Source organism: Plecotus auritus, assembly GCF_963455305.1.
Source record: "Plecotus auritus genome assembly, chromosome: 10".
NCBI lineage: Eukaryota > Metazoa > Chordata > Mammalia > Chiroptera > Vespertilionidae > Plecotus > Plecotus auritus.
In genome coordinates this window covers 5,165,776-5,185,291 of record NC_137785.1, presented here as the reverse complement: position 1 = coordinate 5,185,291, position 19,516 = coordinate 5,165,776, and the positions used below count along the sequence as shown (strand labels likewise).

General features: G+C 54.9%; 2 protein-coding genes across 5 annotated transcripts; both read left to right on the top strand.

The window, feature by feature from the left end:
• Window positions 1–310: 310 nt before the first annotated feature.
• On the top strand, window positions 311–8,318 carry LOC308234908 (leukocyte immunoglobulin-like receptor subfamily A member 6). Its single transcript, XM_080643340.1, has 10 exons — window positions 311–435; window positions 706–793; window positions 914–949; window positions 1,119–1,404; window positions 1,551–1,853; window positions 2,057–2,353; window positions 2,609–2,911; window positions 4,480–4,767; window positions 4,921–5,226; window positions 7,277–8,318. Exons 4-10 carry the CDS (start codon window positions 1,311–1,313, stop codon window positions 7,396–7,398), a joined length of 1,713 nt encoding a protein of 570 aa, XP_080499466.1. The 5' UTR covers window positions 311–435; window positions 706–793; window positions 914–949; window positions 1,119–1,310; the 3' UTR covers window positions 7,399–8,318.
• A 3,247-nt stretch (window positions 8,319–11,565) lies between these two features.
• LOC308234907 (leukocyte immunoglobulin-like receptor subfamily B member 3) lies at window positions 11,566–19,026 on the top strand. 4 transcript variants are annotated; one of them, XM_080643336.1, is made up of 13 exons: window positions 11,566–11,690; window positions 11,961–12,048; window positions 12,169–12,204; window positions 12,375–12,659; window positions 12,806–13,108; window positions 13,312–13,608; window positions 13,864–14,166; window positions 15,710–15,832; window positions 16,143–16,218; window positions 16,299–16,336; window positions 16,572–16,624; window positions 18,440–18,586; window positions 18,671–19,026. In XM_080643336.1, exons 2-13 carry the CDS (start codon window positions 12,015–12,017, stop codon window positions 18,812–18,814), a joined length of 1,839 nt encoding a protein of 612 aa, XP_080499462.1. In that variant the 5' UTR covers window positions 11,566–11,690; window positions 11,961–12,014; the 3' UTR covers window positions 18,815–19,026. The 4 variants fall into 4 exon arrangements, with proteins under 4 accessions (XP_080499462.1, XP_080499463.1, XP_080499464.1 ...); XM_080643337.1 differs by having other exon boundaries at window positions 11,572–11,690; window positions 18,443–18,586; XM_080643338.1 differs by having other exon boundaries at window positions 11,580–11,690; window positions 16,176–16,218; window positions 18,443–18,586.
• Window positions 19,027–19,516: the final 490 nt, after the last annotated feature.

Sequence of the window (19,516 nt, the reverse complement as noted above, 5' to 3'; positions counted from 1 at the left end):
TGGTTTTCTTGTAGGCAGAAAAAAAAATCTGTTTTAAGTCAAAATCCAAACTCTAATCTAAATCAGTATCCCCTAAAGCTTGAAAGCTGGACCACAAAATGAAGAGGAGACTTTAACACAGGAAACGAGGGGCACTGAGGAGGAAAAATGACCCAGAAGCTTGTCCAAGGAAGGTGTGGTAGATGCTTTGGCTACGAAAAAAAGAGAAGTCAGCGAGGCAGCTACGATAGAAAGAAAGCCACAGTCGGGCCAGGAGAAGTGACGTGTTTCCTTTCCTTATTGCCCTGCATTTCCCTCTGTGCTCACTGTCACAGGAACAGCGCCCTGAGCTGCACAGGGAGAGGGTGAGCGTGTCCCTGCTGATCTGAGCTCTGCAGGCCACAGGGACCCACGTCTTCCTGAAGCGTCTTCAGGGCCCGGGTGGCACTGTCCATGGTGAGGACCCCAGGGAGGTGCTGATGGACGGGCTGAGGAGGAAGGAGACCCGGTGGGGGAGGCTCTGACAGGGAAGGACGTGCCCTGGGTCACTTGACCTGCAAGGGGCATCTCAGGAGGCTCCGGGTCTATTTCCTGGTTCACCAAGGAAACCAGATGCAGGCCTCTGGAAAGTGAATGTTCCTCTTTCTGTGGGGCTGCTGACACTAAAGCCCATGACAACGAGGGCCAGCCTCCCAGGGGCCAAACGCTGTGTGTCTATCTGTTTAGAGGACACTGTAGCTTCCTGCATCTGCACAGCTGGGTGCAAAGAGAGGAGACACCATGACCCCCACCCTGATGGCCCTGCTCTGCCTCGGTGAGATGGGAGGGGGGATGGGGGTCCTGGTCTGTCAGGACCCCAGGACTCAGGAGGCTCCTGGGGAGGAGGGAGCTGCTCAGGGTTCAGGGCAAATCTCTCACAGGGACTCTCTTCCAGGGCTGAGTGTGGGCCTCAGGACCCCAGTGCAGGCAGGTGAGTCTCCCCAGGTGTCCCAGGTCCCACTCCTCCCTGGGGACAAGGGGCTACCCACAGGCAGGTGGGGAAGGGGTGCAGATCTGTCTGACAGATGGGGGCATCTGGGACCAAGAGCTGGGACACAAGGGTGGGAATGCCCTGTGACCCAGCTTCTGATTCCTTCCAGGGACCCCCCCCCAAACCCACCCTCTGGGCTGAGCCAGGCCCTGTGATCCCCTGGAAGAGCCCCGTGAACATCTGTTGTCAGGGCAACCCAGCGGCTGAGGAGTACCACCTGTATAAAGAGGGAATCCTAGTCCCATGGAAAAGACAGGAGCCACAGAAGCCCGGGGACAAGGCCAAATTCCCCATCACACACATGACAGAGCATGATGCAGGGAGATATCGCTGTTACTATTACAGCCTTGATGGCTGGTCAGAGCCCAGTGACCCCCTGGAGCTGGTGGTGACAGGTGAGAGTACACTCTGGGGTCCCAGCCTCAGGCTCTGCCCTCAGGAAGGGGGTCTGCTCTCAGGGTGTCTCCCTCTCACAGCCCAGCCCTGGGGGACATGAGGGAGGTGTGAGCCCCATTTAACACGCTGCCTCCTCCTCTCCTAGGATCCTACAGTAAACCCAGCCTCTCAGCCCTGCCCAGCCCTGTCGTGACCTCAGGAGGGAACATGACCCTCCAGTGTGGCTCACGGGGGGGATTTTACAGGTTCCTTCTGATTAAGGAAGGCGATCACAGGCTCTCCTGGGCCCTGGACTCACAGACACAGCCCAGTGGGCAGCCCCAGGCCCTGTTCCTTGTGGGCCTTGTGACCCCCGGCCACAGGTGGACGTTCAGATGCTATGGCTGCTACAGGGACAGGCCCCAGGTGTGCTCACACCCCAGTGACGCCCTGGAGCTCCTGGTCACAGGTGAGTTTCATTATTTTCCATCCATGGATTGAGGCACCAGACACATTATTGGCATCTTTGCTGTGAGGGGAGCCTCTTAAAAGAGGGTGGGGGAATCAAAGAGACTCCTGGGCCAGAGATAGAGACAATGAGAACTGGGGGACAGAAGGGAGAAGGGGTTTATGGGAGGAGCAGCCCCTGTAATTCACATCTGGTCTCCCCAGGTGAGTCTGGGAAGCCCTCCCTTCTGAGCCAGCAGGGCCCCATCGTGGCCTCTGGACAGAGCCTGACCCTCCAGTGTCGCTCTGATGTCGGCTATGACAGATTCGCTCTGCACAAGGAGGGGGGACGGGACCTCCCCCAGAGCCTTGTCCTGCAGCCCCAGGCTGGGCTCTCTCAGGCCCACTTCCCCCTGGGCACTGTGAGCAGCTCCCACGGGGGCCGGTACAGATGCTACGGTGGATACAACCTCTCCTCTGAGTGGTCGGCCCCCAGCGACCCCCTGGACATCCTAGTGGCAGGTGAGGAGCCAGTGGGATCAGTCAGGGACCCAGACTCTGCACAGGCCCTGCTGGGGTCTCAGGTGGTGAGGCCAGGATGAACATGCAGGGCCCAGGGAGGGAGGGGAACAGAGAGAGGCAGGGGATGGGAGGTGAGAAGGGGAGACTCAGAGAAACAGAGACAGTCAGAGAGGAGGGTCCTCAGAGAGAGGCCTGGTGACTCTCAGGGCAGAACAAGGTGGGCAGGCAGCCCTCACCCTCCCTCCCTCTCTCTAGGATGGCTGCGTGACACACCCTCCCTCACGGTGCAGCCAGGCCCCAGGGTGGCCTCAGGAGAGAACGTGACCCTGCTGTGTCAGTCACAGAGCCTGTGGGACACGTTCCTTCTGTCCAAGGAGGGGGCAGCCGATCCCCCACTGCGTCTGAGATCAAAGCCCGGAGCTCAGCAGTACCAAGCAGAGTTCTCCCTGAACCCTGTGACCTCAGCCCACGGGGGCACCTACAGGTGCTACAGCTCTGACACCTCCTCCCCCTTCCTGCTGTCACACCCCAGTGAGCCCCTGGAGCTCCTGGTCTCAGGTGAGGGCCCCTGACCCTGTCTGCTGAGCTGTCAGCTCAGGTTTTTGTCCCCAGGAGGATTATGGTCTGAAAGGGAGTAAGCAGCTCTAGGGATGGTCACCCAGAGGAGTTCTGCCCCTCAGAGACCCTCCTATGCCTGTTCACCTCTCCCCATCACCTTGGTTCAGAAGGTACCAGGTGGGCAGTGGGAGGATCTTAGGAGCCGCAGGGCAGATGTAGGAGGAGTCTGAGTGAGGTGGGGACTCCAGGGTTGGCCCTGGGGTCTCATCCTGCTTTGTCCTCCTTCCCAGAATCCTCTGGGACCCCAGCCCTCTACCCACAGGGTCCAAGTCCACAGCTGGGTCCCCTTTGTTCAGAGGAAGCACAGAGCTCCCCAGAGCAATTCTGAGTCTCTCAGAGAATCTAATACTGCCCCAGGCACATAAGGACAGGTTTGTGTCCCAGGGAGGCTGGAGTCAGGGAAGGATTTCAGGGAAACCTCTGGGCTCCAGGGCCTCTGAGGATTCATCCCTCCCCCAGCACAAGGTCAGGCTCATAGGGGCATAAATGAGGGTCCCTGTGGGGAGATTGTGGGTGCCTCCATGGGGAATAGGGGCTGAGTCATGAAGAAGTTTACACCCCTAGAGGGAGAATGACTTGACCCCGCCCTTCCCCTGCCTGGGCCTCAGTGTCTCCAGGTGTAAAAGGAGAGAATCCTTGTCCAGATCTTCCATTTCCTGTCAGTTCTGGCCCTGACCTCCTGGGAGAGGGCCTCACGGGGAAGCCCACAGGACGTGATGTTATGGGGCCTGTCCCCTCTGTCTCAGGGACAGTGACACTGTACAGGGATGGACAGGCAGGACAAGGGTCCGGGCCCCCAGTCCTCCCCCTCAGCTCAGGCTCAGCTCAGAGGAGGGAACAGGGTGGATTAGCCCTGGTTCAGCTCCTGGCTCTGCTGCTGCTGCTGTGGGGCTGGGCGGTCCCCTCTCTCCTCTGAGTGTGGGGTTCCTGTCTGCTCATCCCTGGTCCCATCCTGCTCACAGGCTGCTGGGAGATGAGGTGACATAAGGGCCTCACAGAGCTCAGGAAGGCAGAACCCCAAGCCCAGCCCGACCTTCCCAAGGGGGCGTCAGGACCTGCAGGGTGGAGATGGACTCGGGAGAGACTCAGAGTCCACCCCTCCTGTCCCTGCTGTTCTGGGGCGGGTAATGAGGAAGGACCTTCAGCTCCAGATGAGACGTGGACAGTCCCCTGCAGAGGAAAAGCCCAGAGCACGAAGCTGGTGTCCCCCTGGGGGGCAGCGTGAGGACAACACAGGGAACCCACAGTCCTGGTTCCAGTCCCAGCCCTGCCCCGTCCAGGCTGGGTGACCTGGGGCACATGGTTAACCTCTCTGAGCCTCAGTGAAGTGGGTGGAGGGGTCAGCAATCCCTGGTGCATGATTGCTGTGAGGTGAGAGGAGATGAGTGACAGCGACAGCGTGTGCCTCACACACAGTAGGTGCTCATTAAATGGCATCACTGGCTCATTCATGACGTGAAGGGGGGATGAGGACTCCCCAGGAACTTTCATGTCTGATTCCTTTCCAGGAGACATCCCCAAACCCTCCATCTGGGCTGACCCAGGCCCCATCGTCACCAACGGGAGCCCCGTGACCATCTGGTGTCAGGGGTCTCTGCAGGCTAGTGCCTACGGTCTGTATAAAGAGAGGGGCTCTGAGCCCTGGGCAACAAGGATCCCACAGAACTCCAGCAACAAGGCCGGTTTCTTCATTGGAGCCATGACCCCATCCCACGCAGGGCTGTACCAGTGTGCATATTACACCACTGGGGACATACTCTCAGAGCGGAGTGACCCCCTGCTCCTGGTGGTGACAGGTAAGGGAGACACCGGGTCCCCTCCCCACTGTAGGCTCCAGGTCACAGGCAGAGGGAGTAAATTGTGGCCTCAGGGGACCTCACCCCTCACAGAACACACCTGGGGCAGGAGGGTGACGGTCCCTTTAACACAGACCCTTTCTCCTCCCTCAGGAGTGGGCGGTCCACCCTCCTTCTCAGCCCAGCCAGGTCCTGTGTTGGCCTCAGGAGGGAACGTGTCCCTCTCCTGTAGCTCACGGCTCACATCCGGCCCTTTCCATCTGCTGAAGGAGGGAGGGGCTGACCCAACCCGACACATGGCGGTAGTACCGAGGATGCATGCTGGGAGGTGGCAGGCCATCTTCCCTCTAGGCCCTGTGAACACCTCCCATGGGGGGACCTACAGATGCTATGGGTCTTCTAGCTCCAACCCCAACGTGTGGTCACAGCCCAGTGCCCCTCTGCACATCGAGGTCACAGGTGAGGGACAGACCCCTGTGCATCCCCATCTGTTTCCTCGACCCAAAAATGACTGTGCTGTGTGTCCATTCGCGGCCCTGAGGTCATGGGGGTCAGGGGCCTCCTGCCCAGACTCTGTGCATTCACCTCTGCTCAGGGTTTCTTTGCACACAGGTCTATTATGGCTCTTTTTAGATTACCTTCAGGCAATACTTCTGTCTATAAGCTCACAATTTACCTTTCAATATATTGGATCCAGATAGAAATATAAACATTCCATTCCTCTTTTCATTGGCAGTAGATTAATACCAGACATTTGTTATGGAGAATAACTTCTTATTTATATAAAGTCTTCTTTTCACACACATTTTCAAATGAGCTTTATGCATGAACCTTAGAAGCATGTGATAGCTATTTGTAAACTTGAGTAAATATATAGCCCACTTACTAGAGAATTGCACAAGTAATACTGTAATTTGTAAGTGGTTTGACTCCTATAGATTTTCTAAATGGTAGTAAGTGCACTGAGGAAAGCTATTGTTTGGACATACTTATATCATGACCTGTTAGCCTCCTAAATCTTCTCTCCCTGTGGACTGTTTTTCAGTTGATCCCTCTGATATAAAGTTATAATACTCACCAGTCAAAGGAAATGTCACTTCTTTATTCCCGATGGCATACCTATTTTTCTCCCTCCACGTCCCAAAGGATGGAATGACAGACCAAAATGGGCCACAGCTTCCCCTCCGGAAAACAGCTTAATTCACACCCAAAGTGATGTCAAGGCAAATCCACCCACAATTTTGCATTTTATATTGAAAGCACTATGGGCCACTTTGGTCCAATCCGTTCTTCTGTTTCATTAGGGTTTACTAGGAAGGGTCTCTTTTCCTGACAGATGCTCATCCCCCCATAATTACCCTTTCTCTATGACTTTTGACCACATGCCACACATTACAAAGGCTTCTTGGTGTCACCCATTGGATATTAACCCAACTGAGTGACGCTGATCTTCCATGTGCATTATCTGAATTGTGGAGCTGACATTGAGAGTCATTGCATGGATCACTGTAATCAGGAAAGGTCCATAATTTTCTTTATACCTCGGATTTTATAACAAAATAGGGTAACGGATTAACATAATTTCCTACTTTGGGTGCTCACTCAATAATGAAATTAGGGGGATTTCGTGACTTAAAGTTTGAGCCAGAAGTGTGGACGTCCTTGGTTATGACTTTGTTATACTTTGAGATAACGCAAAAGCTCACACCATTAGCATCCATATGCCCACATTTCTCATTTGGTAAATAATCTACCACTGTAGGAATTCATTTGTATAACTGTATCATAAATAAGCTAAACCCTAGCAGGTTTGGCTCAGTGGATAGATCATCAGCCTACAATTGTAGGGTCCCAGGTTTGATTTTGGCCAAGGGCACATGCCCGGGTTACAGGATAAGTCCCCAGTAGGGGGTATGCAGGCAGCAGCCAATCAATGATTCTCTCTCATCATTGATATTTCTCTCTCTCTCCCTCTCACTTCCTCTCTGAAATCAATATGAATATATTTAATAAATAAATCAGTGAGTTAATAGAAGAATCAATAGATGAACAATTCCAGGTGAGGATGAAAATGCAGACCTCAGAGAGGAGGGTCCTGGGCAGGGTGCGGTGAAGGAGACCCAGCCCAGACTTTCACCCCTTCGTGCTCCTGAGATTTAGGAGGCCCTGACACCACACCCTCCTCCATGGACCCTGGTCCCCAGCTATTGAAAACATAGGATCTCTCAGCTGTAGGGGAATAAGCTCAAGGGGTTTTGAGTCTCGGACTGAACACACAACACACAGCTCTTAGTTATTTCTGAACTTTGATCATATCTTCTCTCATCCTCAGTTCTGGGGCACAGCTCTGACAAGGTATCTCAGAATAGGTGCTGAGTTCAGATGTCACTGGGACGCTGAAGTGAAGGGGAGGTGGGAGCCCAGGAAAGACACTAGAATCCCGAAGATTTGGGTCTGCCCTGACCTCTGAGACTTTTTTACAAACGACTCCTATTTTCCCATCCCCAAGACTACACAGTGGAGAATCTCATCCGGATGGGCGCGGCTGGCTTGGTCCTGGTGGTGCTCGGGGTGCTGCTATTTCAGGCTCGAAATGACACCAGAAGGATCCACGATGCAGCCAGGATGTGAACCCAGAGGCAACAATGCACCGTTCAGACTGGGGGAGCCTTGGAGCCCATCTGATGACCCCAGGAGGTGCTGAAAGAGAATATGGACCATAATTGGGGACACTGTCTGCTGAGAACGTACAGGGGTGAAGACGTGGTAGGCGAGGTTTGGGTGCAGGAGAACATGGGCCATGTCTCTGTAGAGGATGCCTCCTCCATCCGCCCGGGGTGCTCTCCCTCCCCCCTGTCCTCGGTGACTCTCCTTCACGGCCCTTATCTTCTCACCCTGTGATGTGAGGGTCCGTCCCACATGGCTGGTTTGGATTCACATCTATACACCCCTTCATGCTGGGCCACATCCATCCCCAAAAACAAAAAAACATGGTATCTTCATAACCCTGGGATTGTTTTTTATTTTATTTCATTTTTACTTTTTTAACTAAGTTTTTATTGATGTTAGAGAGAGACGAAAGGAGAGGGATAGACAATAGAAACACTGAGGAGGAAAAAAACATCAGCTGCCTCCTGCACTGCCCCTTTGGAGGATGGAGCCTGCCACGCAGGCATGTGCCCTGACCGGGATTTGAACCAGTGACCTCCTGACTCATAGGTTGATGTTCAACCACTGAGCCTCACTTACTGGGCTGAGGGATTATTTTTAAACCAAGAAGAACTAAGTAAAAAGTAAAAAAATCCAGACACCTGCTCCACGTGGTCCAGCCCATTGCACATCTCCACCCTCCTACCATCTCCATGCGGCTTCTTCTTTGTGTCCTTACCTGGGACCTGCTGTTCACCTGGATTCCAATGCTGGTTCTCAGTGCTGGTTGCTCTGCAGTTTCGTTGTGCTTTTACTGTGGTCAGGGGGGGATTTCAGTACTTCCTTTATTTCCTCTGCTATCTTGAGCAAAAGTCGTAATATCTCAATAAAAAGTAATTGTGAATTGTTGGCATCATTTCATTTAAGTAGTACGTAACGTTTGTTTTAAGTAGCTTTTTAAAAATTTTCCAGACAAGTTTTAAATCGATTCAGATTTACTTGCTTTATACATGTACATCAGTCACTTTGGAGGTCATGCATGCATTTCCAATAGGAATCGTTCCCACCATTGTTAATATTGGTGAACGGGTCTGTGGGCCAATCACTAGCTGCAACAACATAGGATCGGGCCTAAACGGGCAGTCGGACATCCCTCTCACAATCCAGGACTGCTGGCTCCCAACCGCTCACCTGCCTGCCTTCCTGATTGCCCCTAACCGCTTTTGCCTGCCAGCCTAATCACCCCCTAACCACACCCTTGCCAGCCTGATTGATGCCTAACTGCTCCCCTGCCATCCTGTTTGCCCCTAACTGCCCTCCCCTGCAGGCCTGGTCACCCCTAACTGCCCCACCTGCAGGCCTGGTCACCCCTAACTGCCCTCCCCTGCAGGCCTGGTTGCCCCCAACTTCCCTCCTCTGCCAGCTTGGTCACTCCTAACTGCCCTCCCTTGCAGGCTTGATCGCCCCCAACTGCCCTCCCTTGCAGACCTGGTCCCTCCCAACTGCCCTCCCCTGCTGGCCTGATTGCCCAGAACTGCCCTCGGTTGCACCTGGAGCGATAGGATCACGGTGCCTCAGGGTTTCCACCAAAGGGTCACTGCTGATGCCGGCTGCGTGAAAGGCTCAACACCACACATGGTCACAGGGTCATGAGGAGATTGCCTGAGAGAGCTGTCCGATCTTTGAAATGATCACCTTCAAACAGATCCATTTCCCCAAAAGGATCATCCTTGAAAGGATCCCTGCCAACAAAAATATCAAACTGGAAACAATCCAAGTGTGGATCTGCACCTGGATCTGCCAGTGACCTGGATTCTACAATTGATGGATCTTCTTTAGAGTGTCTGTTGCTGTTAAATCCAGAACACATTTTTCCTTGGCAGCTGCTGTCACCACGCCACTCCCATCAGCCCCCACTCTATTCTCATCAGTCCCCAATCCATTCCATTTACCCACCACTCCACTCCATTCCCATCAGTCCCCACTCCATTCCCATCAGTCTCCCCTCCATTCCCATCAGCCATCACTCCATTCCCATCAGCCATCACTCCATTCCCATCAGCCATCACTCCATTTCCATCAGTCGCACCAGGAAGTAGCATGTCATGAGCACATCTTGCTCAGACTCCAGGCTGCTCGGCCTCTGGTGCTCATGCAGGTTGGCTGTTTCTCTGCTGCCTGTGCTGAGGCTGCAGTAAGCTGGACCGCCATTGACAAGGATGCTGTGGGGCTGCTGCTCCAAACTCTTTTCTTAAAAAATGTACCTTTATTGTGCAAAAAGTTAAAATTTAAAGTTATCAAGACTGCATTATAAAATTTACAAAAGCCTCCATTAATCCAAAAAGGGGGGATAGTAGGGTAATATCATGTAAGGAAAAATATCCTATAAGTAAATTACATCTAGAAAATTTTTACTTTACAAAATTAATTTCTATTTGTAATGCTAACAGCAAAACACACATGGTGTCTAAATAAGACAAAGGAAAATTGTTTGGGCAAAAATAAAAAGGATCCCAAATCAATTATATAGAAAAGATTCCTTTATTAACTTTTGGTCGAGAATATGTTTGTGTATTTTCAGAAAACAACTCCAAGACCATGTGGATTCCTGCAACAGAGAGGAATTGACAGGTCTGCTCCAACCATGAAGACAAGAGGAGAAACAGTCCAGAGATGGGAGACGCTGACGACGCCTTGCCACGCTAGCAGTCAGCAGCTGTGCGACGCAGCAGGTTGCCTAGGACCAAACCAGAGAGGGTTGGACCTGCATTGCCACCATGTGCCCACCATCCAGATATCATTGCTGACATGTACACATAAGGAACTGTTTGACATTGAAACGGGGAATCAGAACTGTTGGACATTGAAATTGGGACTCAAACATTTTTTGTTATTGTATGTCTATTTCTAGTCTGCAGAGGCAAGATTTTTTAAAGGAAAGAAAAGGGGAGAAAATAGACACAGAAGCAAAGAAGCATTGAACAGACTGTCAAACTACAGTGGGAAGGCAGAGGAGGTTTTGGGGGAGAGGGGGGCTGTAAGAGATCAACCGAAGGACTTGTACGCATGCATATAAACATAACCAATGGATAAAAGACACTGGGGGGGGGGCAGGTAAAGGCATGTACTGTGGGGAAGGGGAGGGTGGGGGGAGGTCAATGGGGGAAAAAAAGAGACATATGTACTACTATTTTTAATACTTCAAACAATTAAAAAAATGTAAAAAAAATAAAAAATAAAAAATAAAAAAATAAAAATAAAAATAAAAAACGTACCTTTATTGTTGAAAGTATTACAGATGTCCCCCTTTTCTCCCCACTGACTCCTTCCACTCCCCAGCTCCCCTTCCCAAGCCTTTACCACACTATTGTCTGTGTCCAGGGGCTGTGTATATATGCATATGTGCATTTTAGTGGCCTGGTGCACGAAATTCGTTAATTGGGGGTGGGGGTGTCCCTCAACCTGGCCTGCACCCTCTCCAATCTGGGACCCCTCGAACGATGTCCTACTGCCGGTTTACAGGGATCGGGCCTAAACCGGCAGTCGGACATCCCTCTCACAATCTGGGACTGCTGGCTCCTAACCACTCACCTGCCTGCCTGCCTGCCTGATTGCCCCTAACCACTCTGCCTGCCGGCCTGCTCACCCCCAACTGGCCCCCCTGCTGGCCTGCTCGCCCCACCTTCCCTCCTGCTGGCCTGCTTGCCTCTAACTGCCCCCCTGCTGCCTGGTCGAGGGCACAATTTGCATATGAGCCTTTTATTATATAGGATATACACTGAGTGGCCAGATTATTATGCTTTCAGAGATCATAATAATCTGGCCACTCAGTGTAAAGTGGTTTTCTTGTAGGCAGAAAAAAAGAAAAAAATCTGTTTTAAGTCAAAATCCAAACTCTAATCTAAATCAGTATCCCCTAAAGCTTGAAGGCTGGACCACAGAATGAAGAGGAGACTTTAACACAGGAAACGAGGGGCACTGAGGAGGAAAAATGACCCAGAAGCTTGTCCCCAGGAAGGTGTGGTAGATGCTGTGGCTACGAAAAAAAGAGAAGTCAGCGAGGCAGCTACGATAGAAAGAAAACCACACTTGGGCCAGGAGAAGTGACGTGTTTCCTTTCCTTATTGCCCTGCATTTCCCTTTGTGCTCACTGTCACAGGGACAGCGCCCTGAGCTGCACAGGGAGAGGGTGAGCGTGTCCCTGCTGATCTGAGCTCTGCAGGCCACAAGGACCCACGTATTCCTTTTCCAGGACCCAGGTGGCACTGTCCATGGTGAGGAACCCAGGGAGGTGCTGATGGACGGGCTGAGGAAGAAGGAGACCCCGTGGGAGAGGCTCTGACAGGGAAGGATGTGGCCTGGGTCACTTGACCTGCAAGGGGCATCTCAGGAGGCTCCGGGTCTATTTCCTGGTTCACCAAGGAAACCAGATGCAGGCCTCTGGGAAGTGAATGTTCTCCTTTCTGTGGGGCTGCTGACATGAAAGCCCATGAAAACGAGGGCCAGCCTCCCAGGGGCCAAACGCTGTGTGTCTGTCTGTTTAGAGGACACTGTAGCTTCCTGCATCTGCACAGCTGGGTGCAAAGAGAGGAGACACCATGACCCCCACCCTGATGGCCCTGCTCTGCCTCGGTGAGATGGGAGGGGGGATGGGGGTCCTGGTCTGTCAGGACCCCAGGACTCAGGAGGCTCCTGGGGAGGAGGGTGCTGCTCAGGGTTCAGGGCAAATCTCTCACAGGGACTCTCTTCCAGGGCTGAGTGTGGGCCTCAGGACCCCGGTGCAGGCAGGTGAGTCTCCCCAGGTGTCCCAGGTCCCACTCCTCCCTGGGGACAAGGGGCTACCCCACAGACAGGTGGGGAAGGGGTGCAGATCTGTCTGACAGATGGGGGCATCTGGGACCAAGAGCTGGGAACCAAGGGTGGGAATGTCCTGTGACCCAGCTTCTGATTGCTTCCAGGGACCCCCCCAAAACCCACCCTCTGGGCTGAGCCAGGCCCTGTGATCCCCTGGGAGAGCCCCGTGACCATCTGTTGTCAGGGCAACCCAGCGGCTGAGGAGTACCACCTGTATAAAGAGGGAATCCTAGTCCCATGGAAAAGACAGGAGCCACAGAAGCCCGGGGACAAGGCCAAATTCCCCATCACACACATGACAGAGCATGATGCAGGGAGATATCGCTGTTACTATTACAGCCTTGATGGCTGGTCAGAGCCCAGTGACCCCCTGGAGCTGGTGGTGACAGGTGAGAGTACACTCTGGGGTCCCAGCCTCAGGCTCTGCCCTCAGGAAGGGGGTCTGCTCTCAGGGTGTCTCCCTCTCACAGCCCAGCCCTGGGGGACATGAGGGAGGTGTGAGCCCCATTTAACACGCTGCCTCCTCCTCTCCTAGGATACTACAGCAGACCCAGCCTCTCAGCCCTGCCCAGCCCTTTCGTGACCTCAGGAGGGAACGTGACCCTCCAGTGTGGCTCAGGGCAGGGATATCACAGGTTCCTTCTGACTAAGGAAGGCGATCACAGGCTCTCCTGGGCCCTGGACTCACAGACACACCACAGTGGGCAGCCCCAGGCCCTGTTCCCTGTGGGCCGCGTGACCCCCAGCCATAGGTGGACGTTCAGATGCCATGGCTGCTACAGGGACAGGCCCCAGGTGTGCTCACAACCCAGTGACGCCCTGGAGCTCCTGGTCACAGGTGAGTTTCATTATTTTCCATCCATGGATTGAGGCACCAGACACATTATTGGCATCTTTGCTGTGAGGGGAGCCTCTTAAAAGAGGGTGGGGGAATCAAAGAGACTCCTGGGCCAGAGATAGAGACAATGAGAACTGGGGGTCAGGCGGGAGAAGGGGTTTATGGGAGGAGCAGCCCCTGTAATTCACATCTGGTCTCCCCAGGTGAGTCTGGGAAGCCCTCTCTCCTGAGCCAGCAGGGCCCCATCGTGACCTCTGGACAGAGCCTGACCCTCCAGTGTCGCTCTGATGTCGGCTATGACAAATTCGCTCTGCACAAGGAGCGGAGACGGGACCTCCCCCAGAGGCTTGTCCTGCAGCCCCAGGCTGGGCTCTCGCAGGCCCACTTCCCCCTGGGCACTGTGAGCACCTCCCACGGGGGCCGGTACAGATGCTACGGTGGATACAACCTCTCCTCTGAGTGGTCGGCCCCCAGCGACCCGCTGGACATCCTAGTGGCAGGTGAGGAGCCAGTGGGATCAGTCAGGGACCCAGACTCTGCACAGGCCCTGCTGGGGTCTCAGGTGGTGAGGCCAGGATGAACATGCAGGGCCCAGGGAGGGAGGGAAGCAGAGAGAGGCAGGGGATGGGAGGTGAGAAGGGGAGACTCAGAGAAACAGAGACAGACAGAGAGGAGGGTCCTCAGAGAGAGGCCTGGTGACTCTCAGGCCAGAACATGGTGGGCAGGCAGCCCTCACCCTCCCTCCCTCTCTCTAGGATGGCTGCATGACACACCCTCCCTCTCGGTGCAGCCAGGCCCCAGGGTGGCCTCAGGAGAGAACGTGACCCTGCTGTGTCAGTCACAAAGCCTGTGGGACACTTTCCTTCTGTCCAAGGAGGGGGCAGCTGATCCCCCCCTGCGTCTGAGATCAAAGCCCGGAGCTCAGCAGTACCAAGCAGAGTTCTCCCTGAACCCTGTGACCTCAGCCCACGGGGGCACCTACAGGTGCTACAGCTCTGACACCTTCTCCCCCTTCCTGCTGTCACACCCCAGTGAGCCCCTGGAGCTCCTGGTCTCAGGTGAGGGACCCCTGACCCTGTCTGCTGAGCTGTCAGCTCAGGGTTCCATCCCCAGGAGGATCATGGTCTGAAAGGGAGTAAGCAGCTCTAGGGATGGTCACCCAGAGGAGTTCTGCCCCTCAGAGACCCTCCTATGCCTGTTCACCTCTCCTCCTCACCTTGGTTCAGAAGGTACCAGGTGGGCAGTGGGAGGATCTTAGGAGCTGCAGGGCAGATGTAGGAGGAGTCTGAGTGAGGTGGGGACTCCAGGGTTGGCCCTAGGGTCTCATCCAGCTTTGTCCTCCTTCCCAGAATCCTCTGGGACCCCAGCCCTCTACCCACAGGGTCCAAGTCCACAGCTGGGTCCCCTTTGTTCAGAGGAAGCACAGAGCTCCCCAGAGCAATTCTGAGTCTCTCAGAGAATCTAATACCTCCCCAGGCACATAAGGACAGGTTTGTGTCCCAGGGAGGCTGGAGTTAGGGAAGGATTTCAGGGAAACCTCTGGGCTCCAGGGCCTCTGAGGATTCATCCCTCCCCAGCACAAGGTCAGGCTCATAGGGGCATAAATGAGGGTCCCTGTGGGGAGATTGTGGGTGCCTCCATGGGGAATAGGGGCTGAGTCATGAAGAAGTTTACATCCCTAGAGGGAGAATGACTTGTCCCCGCCTTTCCCCTGCCTGGGCCTCAGTGTCTCCAGGTGTAAAAGGAGAGAATCCTTGTCCAGAGCTCAGATTTCCTGTCAGTTTTGGCCCTGACCTCCTGGGAGAGGGCCTCACGGGGAAACCCACAGGACGTGATGTTATGGGGCCTGTCCCCTCTGTCTCAGGGACGGTGACACTGTACAGGGAGGGACAGGCAGGACAAGGGCCCAGGACCCCAGTCCTCCCTCTCAGCTCAGGCTCAGCTCAGAGGAGGGAACAGGGTGGATCAGCCCTGGCTCAGCTCCTGGCTCTGCTGCTCCTGCTGTGGGGCTGGGCGGTCCCTTCCCTCCTCTGACTGTGGGGTTCCTGTCTGCTCATCCCTGGTCCCATCCTGCTCACAGGCTGCTGGGGGATGAGGTGACATAAGGGCCTCACAGAGCTCAGGAAGGCAGAGCCCCCAGCCCGACCTTCCCAAGGGGGCGTCAGGGCCTGCAGAATGGAGAGGGATCCGGGAGAGACTCAGAGTCCACCCCTCACCCTGCCCCTCCTGTCCCTGCTGTGCTGGGGGCGGGTAATGAGGGAGGACCCTCAGCTCCAGATGAGACGTGGACAGGCCCCTGCAGAAAAGGAGCCCAGAGCACGAAGCTGGTGTCCCCCTGGGGGGTGGGAGCGGGGGCAGCGTGAGAACAGCACAGGGAACCCACAGTCCCAGGTTCTGACCCAGCCCTGCCCTGTCCAGGCTGGGTGACCTGGGGCACGTGGTTAACCTCTCTGAGCCTCAGTGAAGTGGGTGGTGGGGTCAGCAGCCCCCGGTGCATGAGGTGAGAGGAGATGAGTGACAGACCCCAACATGTGCCTCACACACAGTACGTGCTCATTCAATGGCATCTTTGGCTCATTCATGATGTCACTCATGTCCAAGGTCCCAACTGGTACCAATATGCCCTGATCGGGGGCTCGGTGACCCTGGTCCTGCTGCTCTTCCTCTTCCTCTTCCTCTTCCTCTTCCTCCGACACCGACGTCAGAGCAAAGGCAGGACGTTGGGTGAGTAGGGAACGAGGTGACCTCGGTCACAGGAGGGAGAGGGGCTCGGAGCACCTGCCACAGGAAACCAAATAGATGGAAAAGGTCAGCTGAGAAAAAGATTTCTCCAGATTCTCAAATCAGGAGATGTAGAGAGAAAACACTCAATGTCAGCACAGGTGTATGTATTGAAGGTAATCGTTCATCACCTTCAATCTTATGAAATACTAAAACTTAAACACAAGTGTCTGGTAAGGTTTCCTTCTTTCCTGTGAATCACAGGGGAAGGGGGTCCTAACCTCCCAGGGCTGACACTGTCCCTCTTGACCAGCCCAGAGAGAGGCTCATGTCCAACCTCCTGCAGGGACCACAGACCCAGACGCCAAGGACAGAGGCCTGCAGATCAGGTAATTCCTGCCCCAAAGACCCGAAACATCCACCATCCATGGCCCAGCTCTGCCTCTAACTCTCCTGTCTCCTCCCCCAGCTCCAGCTCAGCGGTGGACACCCATGAAGAGCACCTCTGTGAGAGGAAGAGACAGCTGCCCTGGGGGAGGGGGCACAGGGATTTCAGGAGGCGATGGGGAGGGTTAGGCTGGGAGGATGGGGGTCAGGAGTGAGAAGGACTGAGACCCATACTGTGTGACCTGGTGCCTCACCTCATCCCGGGTTAGTGGCCCATTGGGGAGCAGGCGGGGTCTGCAGCCCTGAGATCTTGGGGACCTGCCAGGAGACACTCCCACCCGTTCTGCCCCAGCAGATGCTGCCATGAAGGACCCGCAGCCGGGGGAGAGCATGGAGCTGGACCCTCAGGTGAGACCCCTGCTCCTGTCCAGGCCTCCAAGGACCTTGTGTTGCCCAGTTTAATCCAATGGACCCTTCCCTGTCCCACCTCACCTGCTTCTCAGCAGCGTCCACGCTGACCTCCCCTCTGGGCCCCCAGGTCGTCCTGCTGTGACTCACTCCTCCTGGTTTACTTGTGACCTCATGGCCCCTCCTACGTGGTCCCCTTTGCTGGCCCCTCGTCCTCTGTCTGACCTTGTGCAGCCCCAGGTGTCAGGTGGAGGCAGGAATAAGTGACTCACCCACAGGTCCCCAGGACCCCTTCAGTCATTCACCCAGCAGATGTGACCGGGTGCACTGTTTCCCGGCTCCATTTAGGGGCCACGGTGCAGCCCTGAGCCACACTGTCTCCACACACCTCGAGCTCACCTGTGGGCGAGGGAGACAATATGCAAACAAGCAGACAGTGTCCCAGAGAGCAAACTGCTGTGAAGGAACATAAAGCAAGAGGAGGGGACAGAGGGCATGGTGGGGGGACAGGGAAAGAGCGGGCGCAAAGGTCCTGAGGCAGGGCCTGCTTCTTCAGGAGGAGGGGCCATGAGGCTGGAGCCCAGTGAGCAAGAGAGAGCACGTTAGGATGAGAGTCAGAACCACAGAAGCATCCAGAGGCCCCAAGGCTCAGGAAGTCCCTGCAGATTCCATCAGGAGAGTGACCTAATCTATTTATAGCTTAACTAGAGGCCCAGTTCATGAATTCGTGCATGGGTGGTATCTGGCTGGCCCACCCTAATGGGGGCCAATGGGGGTCAGACCAGCAGGAGTGAAGGGACGTGGGAGGTTGGCCAGCCTGCCTCACCCCTGATCTGGGTCAGGGGGCTAATCAAGGGTGGGGCTGGCTGTAGGGAAGGGCTGCAGGTAGTGGCCCGCCAGTCCTGACCCCGATCGGGGTGTGGGGGCCAATTGGAGGCCGGGGCCACGGGATGTTTTGCAGGGCCGATCGGGGCCCTGCTTGGGCGAGTTGGCTGCCACAGTGCATGTCATAGCGACTGGTCGTTCTGTCATTCTGGCCGTTCTTGTCATTCCAGTTGTTCTGGTCGCTTGGCTTTTATATATAGACTAGAGGCCCAGTGCACAAAATTCGTGCACTGGGGGTGTATCCCCCAGCCCAGCCTGCACCCTCTCCAATCTGGGACCCCTCGAGGGATGTCCGACTGCCCGTTTAGGCCCGATCCAGGTAGGATTGGGCCTAAACAGGCAGTCGGACATCCCTCTCACTGCTGGCTCTCAACTGCTCGCCTGCCTGCCTTCCTGATTGCCCCTAACCGCTTCTGCCTGCCAGCCTGATCACCCCTTAACCACTTCCCTGCCAGCCTGATTGATGCCTAACTGCTCCCCTGCCAGCCTGTTTGCCCCTAACTGCCCTCCCCTGCAGGCCTGATCACCCCTAACTATCCTCCCCTGCAGGCCTGGTCACCCCTAACTGCCCTCCCCTACAGGCCTGGTCCACCCCCAACTGCTCTCTCCTGCAGGCCTGGATCCCCCCCAACTGCCCTTCCCTGTAGGCCCAGTCGCCCCCAACTTCCCTCCTCTGCCGGCCTGGTCACCCCTAACTGCCCTCCCCTGCAGGTTTGATCACCCCTAACTGCCCTCCCTTGCTGGCCATCTTGTGGCGGCCATCTTGTGTCCACATGGGGGCAGCCATCTTGTGTGTTGGAGTGATGGTCAATTTGCATATTACTCTTTTATTAGATAGGATAGGTCATCTCTCTGGCAACATGAGAATAATTAACAGGAGGATTTCTACTGTGGAATCCAGGAGACACTATTCTGTCTCACTGTCTCCAGCAGAACAGGCAGGATGAAGGCCCCCATGTAAGCCACTCAAGACCAGGACCCAGGCAGGGAATGGCCACCTCTCCTTCCTCCCTGTCAGAGGAATTGCTGGACACAAAGAGCAGACAAATAGAAGAGGACAGACAGATGGACAGTCAGGTGGGTCCTATTCAATCCAAACCTCCAGGTTTTCCCAACCTCAACCAAGTGTCATCCCTCTCTCTCTCTCTCCCCCTGCTCCAGGCTGCACCTGACGCCCCTCAGGATGTGACCTACGCCCAGCTGAACCCCTTGACCCTCAGAAGGAAGACATGTGCACCCCCATCCTCCCTGTCAGAGGATCCCCCAAGTGAGCCAGGAGTGTATGCTTCTCTGTCCATCAACTAATCCAGGAGGGACCCAGACCCCACACTCCAGGAAGGGGGCCTCCAGGGACCCCAGAAGGCATGGGGACTGCTCTCGTGGACACTTAGCTAGTGACAGCAGCCAGCCTGGAGACCACATGTGGACCCCGGCAGCTTCTGGGACCTGCTGGGAGGCACCAGATTCTACAATTGAAGATAAATAATCCTATTTAATAAAACCCTAATATGCAAATCAACTAAACAGTGGAACAACCAGTCACTATGACACACACTGACCACCAGGGGGCTGACGCTCAATGTAGGAGCTGCCCCCTGGTGATCAGTGCACTTTCATAGGGGGAGCGCCGCTCAGCCAGAAGACGGACTCAGGGCTGGCAAGTGCAGTGGCGATGGCAGGAGCCTCTCCCGCCTCCACTGCAGGCAGGTGGTAAGGAGCAGGAGCGAGGGGTCCCAGACTGCGAGAGGGCTGTCTGACTGCTGGCTTAGACCCGCTCCCTGGCAGCCAGACATTCCCCAAGGGGTCCTGGACTGCAAGAGGGTGCAGGCCCAGCTGACAGAATGCCCCCTGCCATGAACAAAATTTCATGCACCGGGCCTCTAGTATCTCTATATTTTGGAATTTACAAAAAAAGCACACAGAATTCTCAATAATCCATGTGTGAATTTAGAACCAAAACGGAAGTGAGAGAATGCTTTAACTGAATGATAAATGTAAAAATTACAC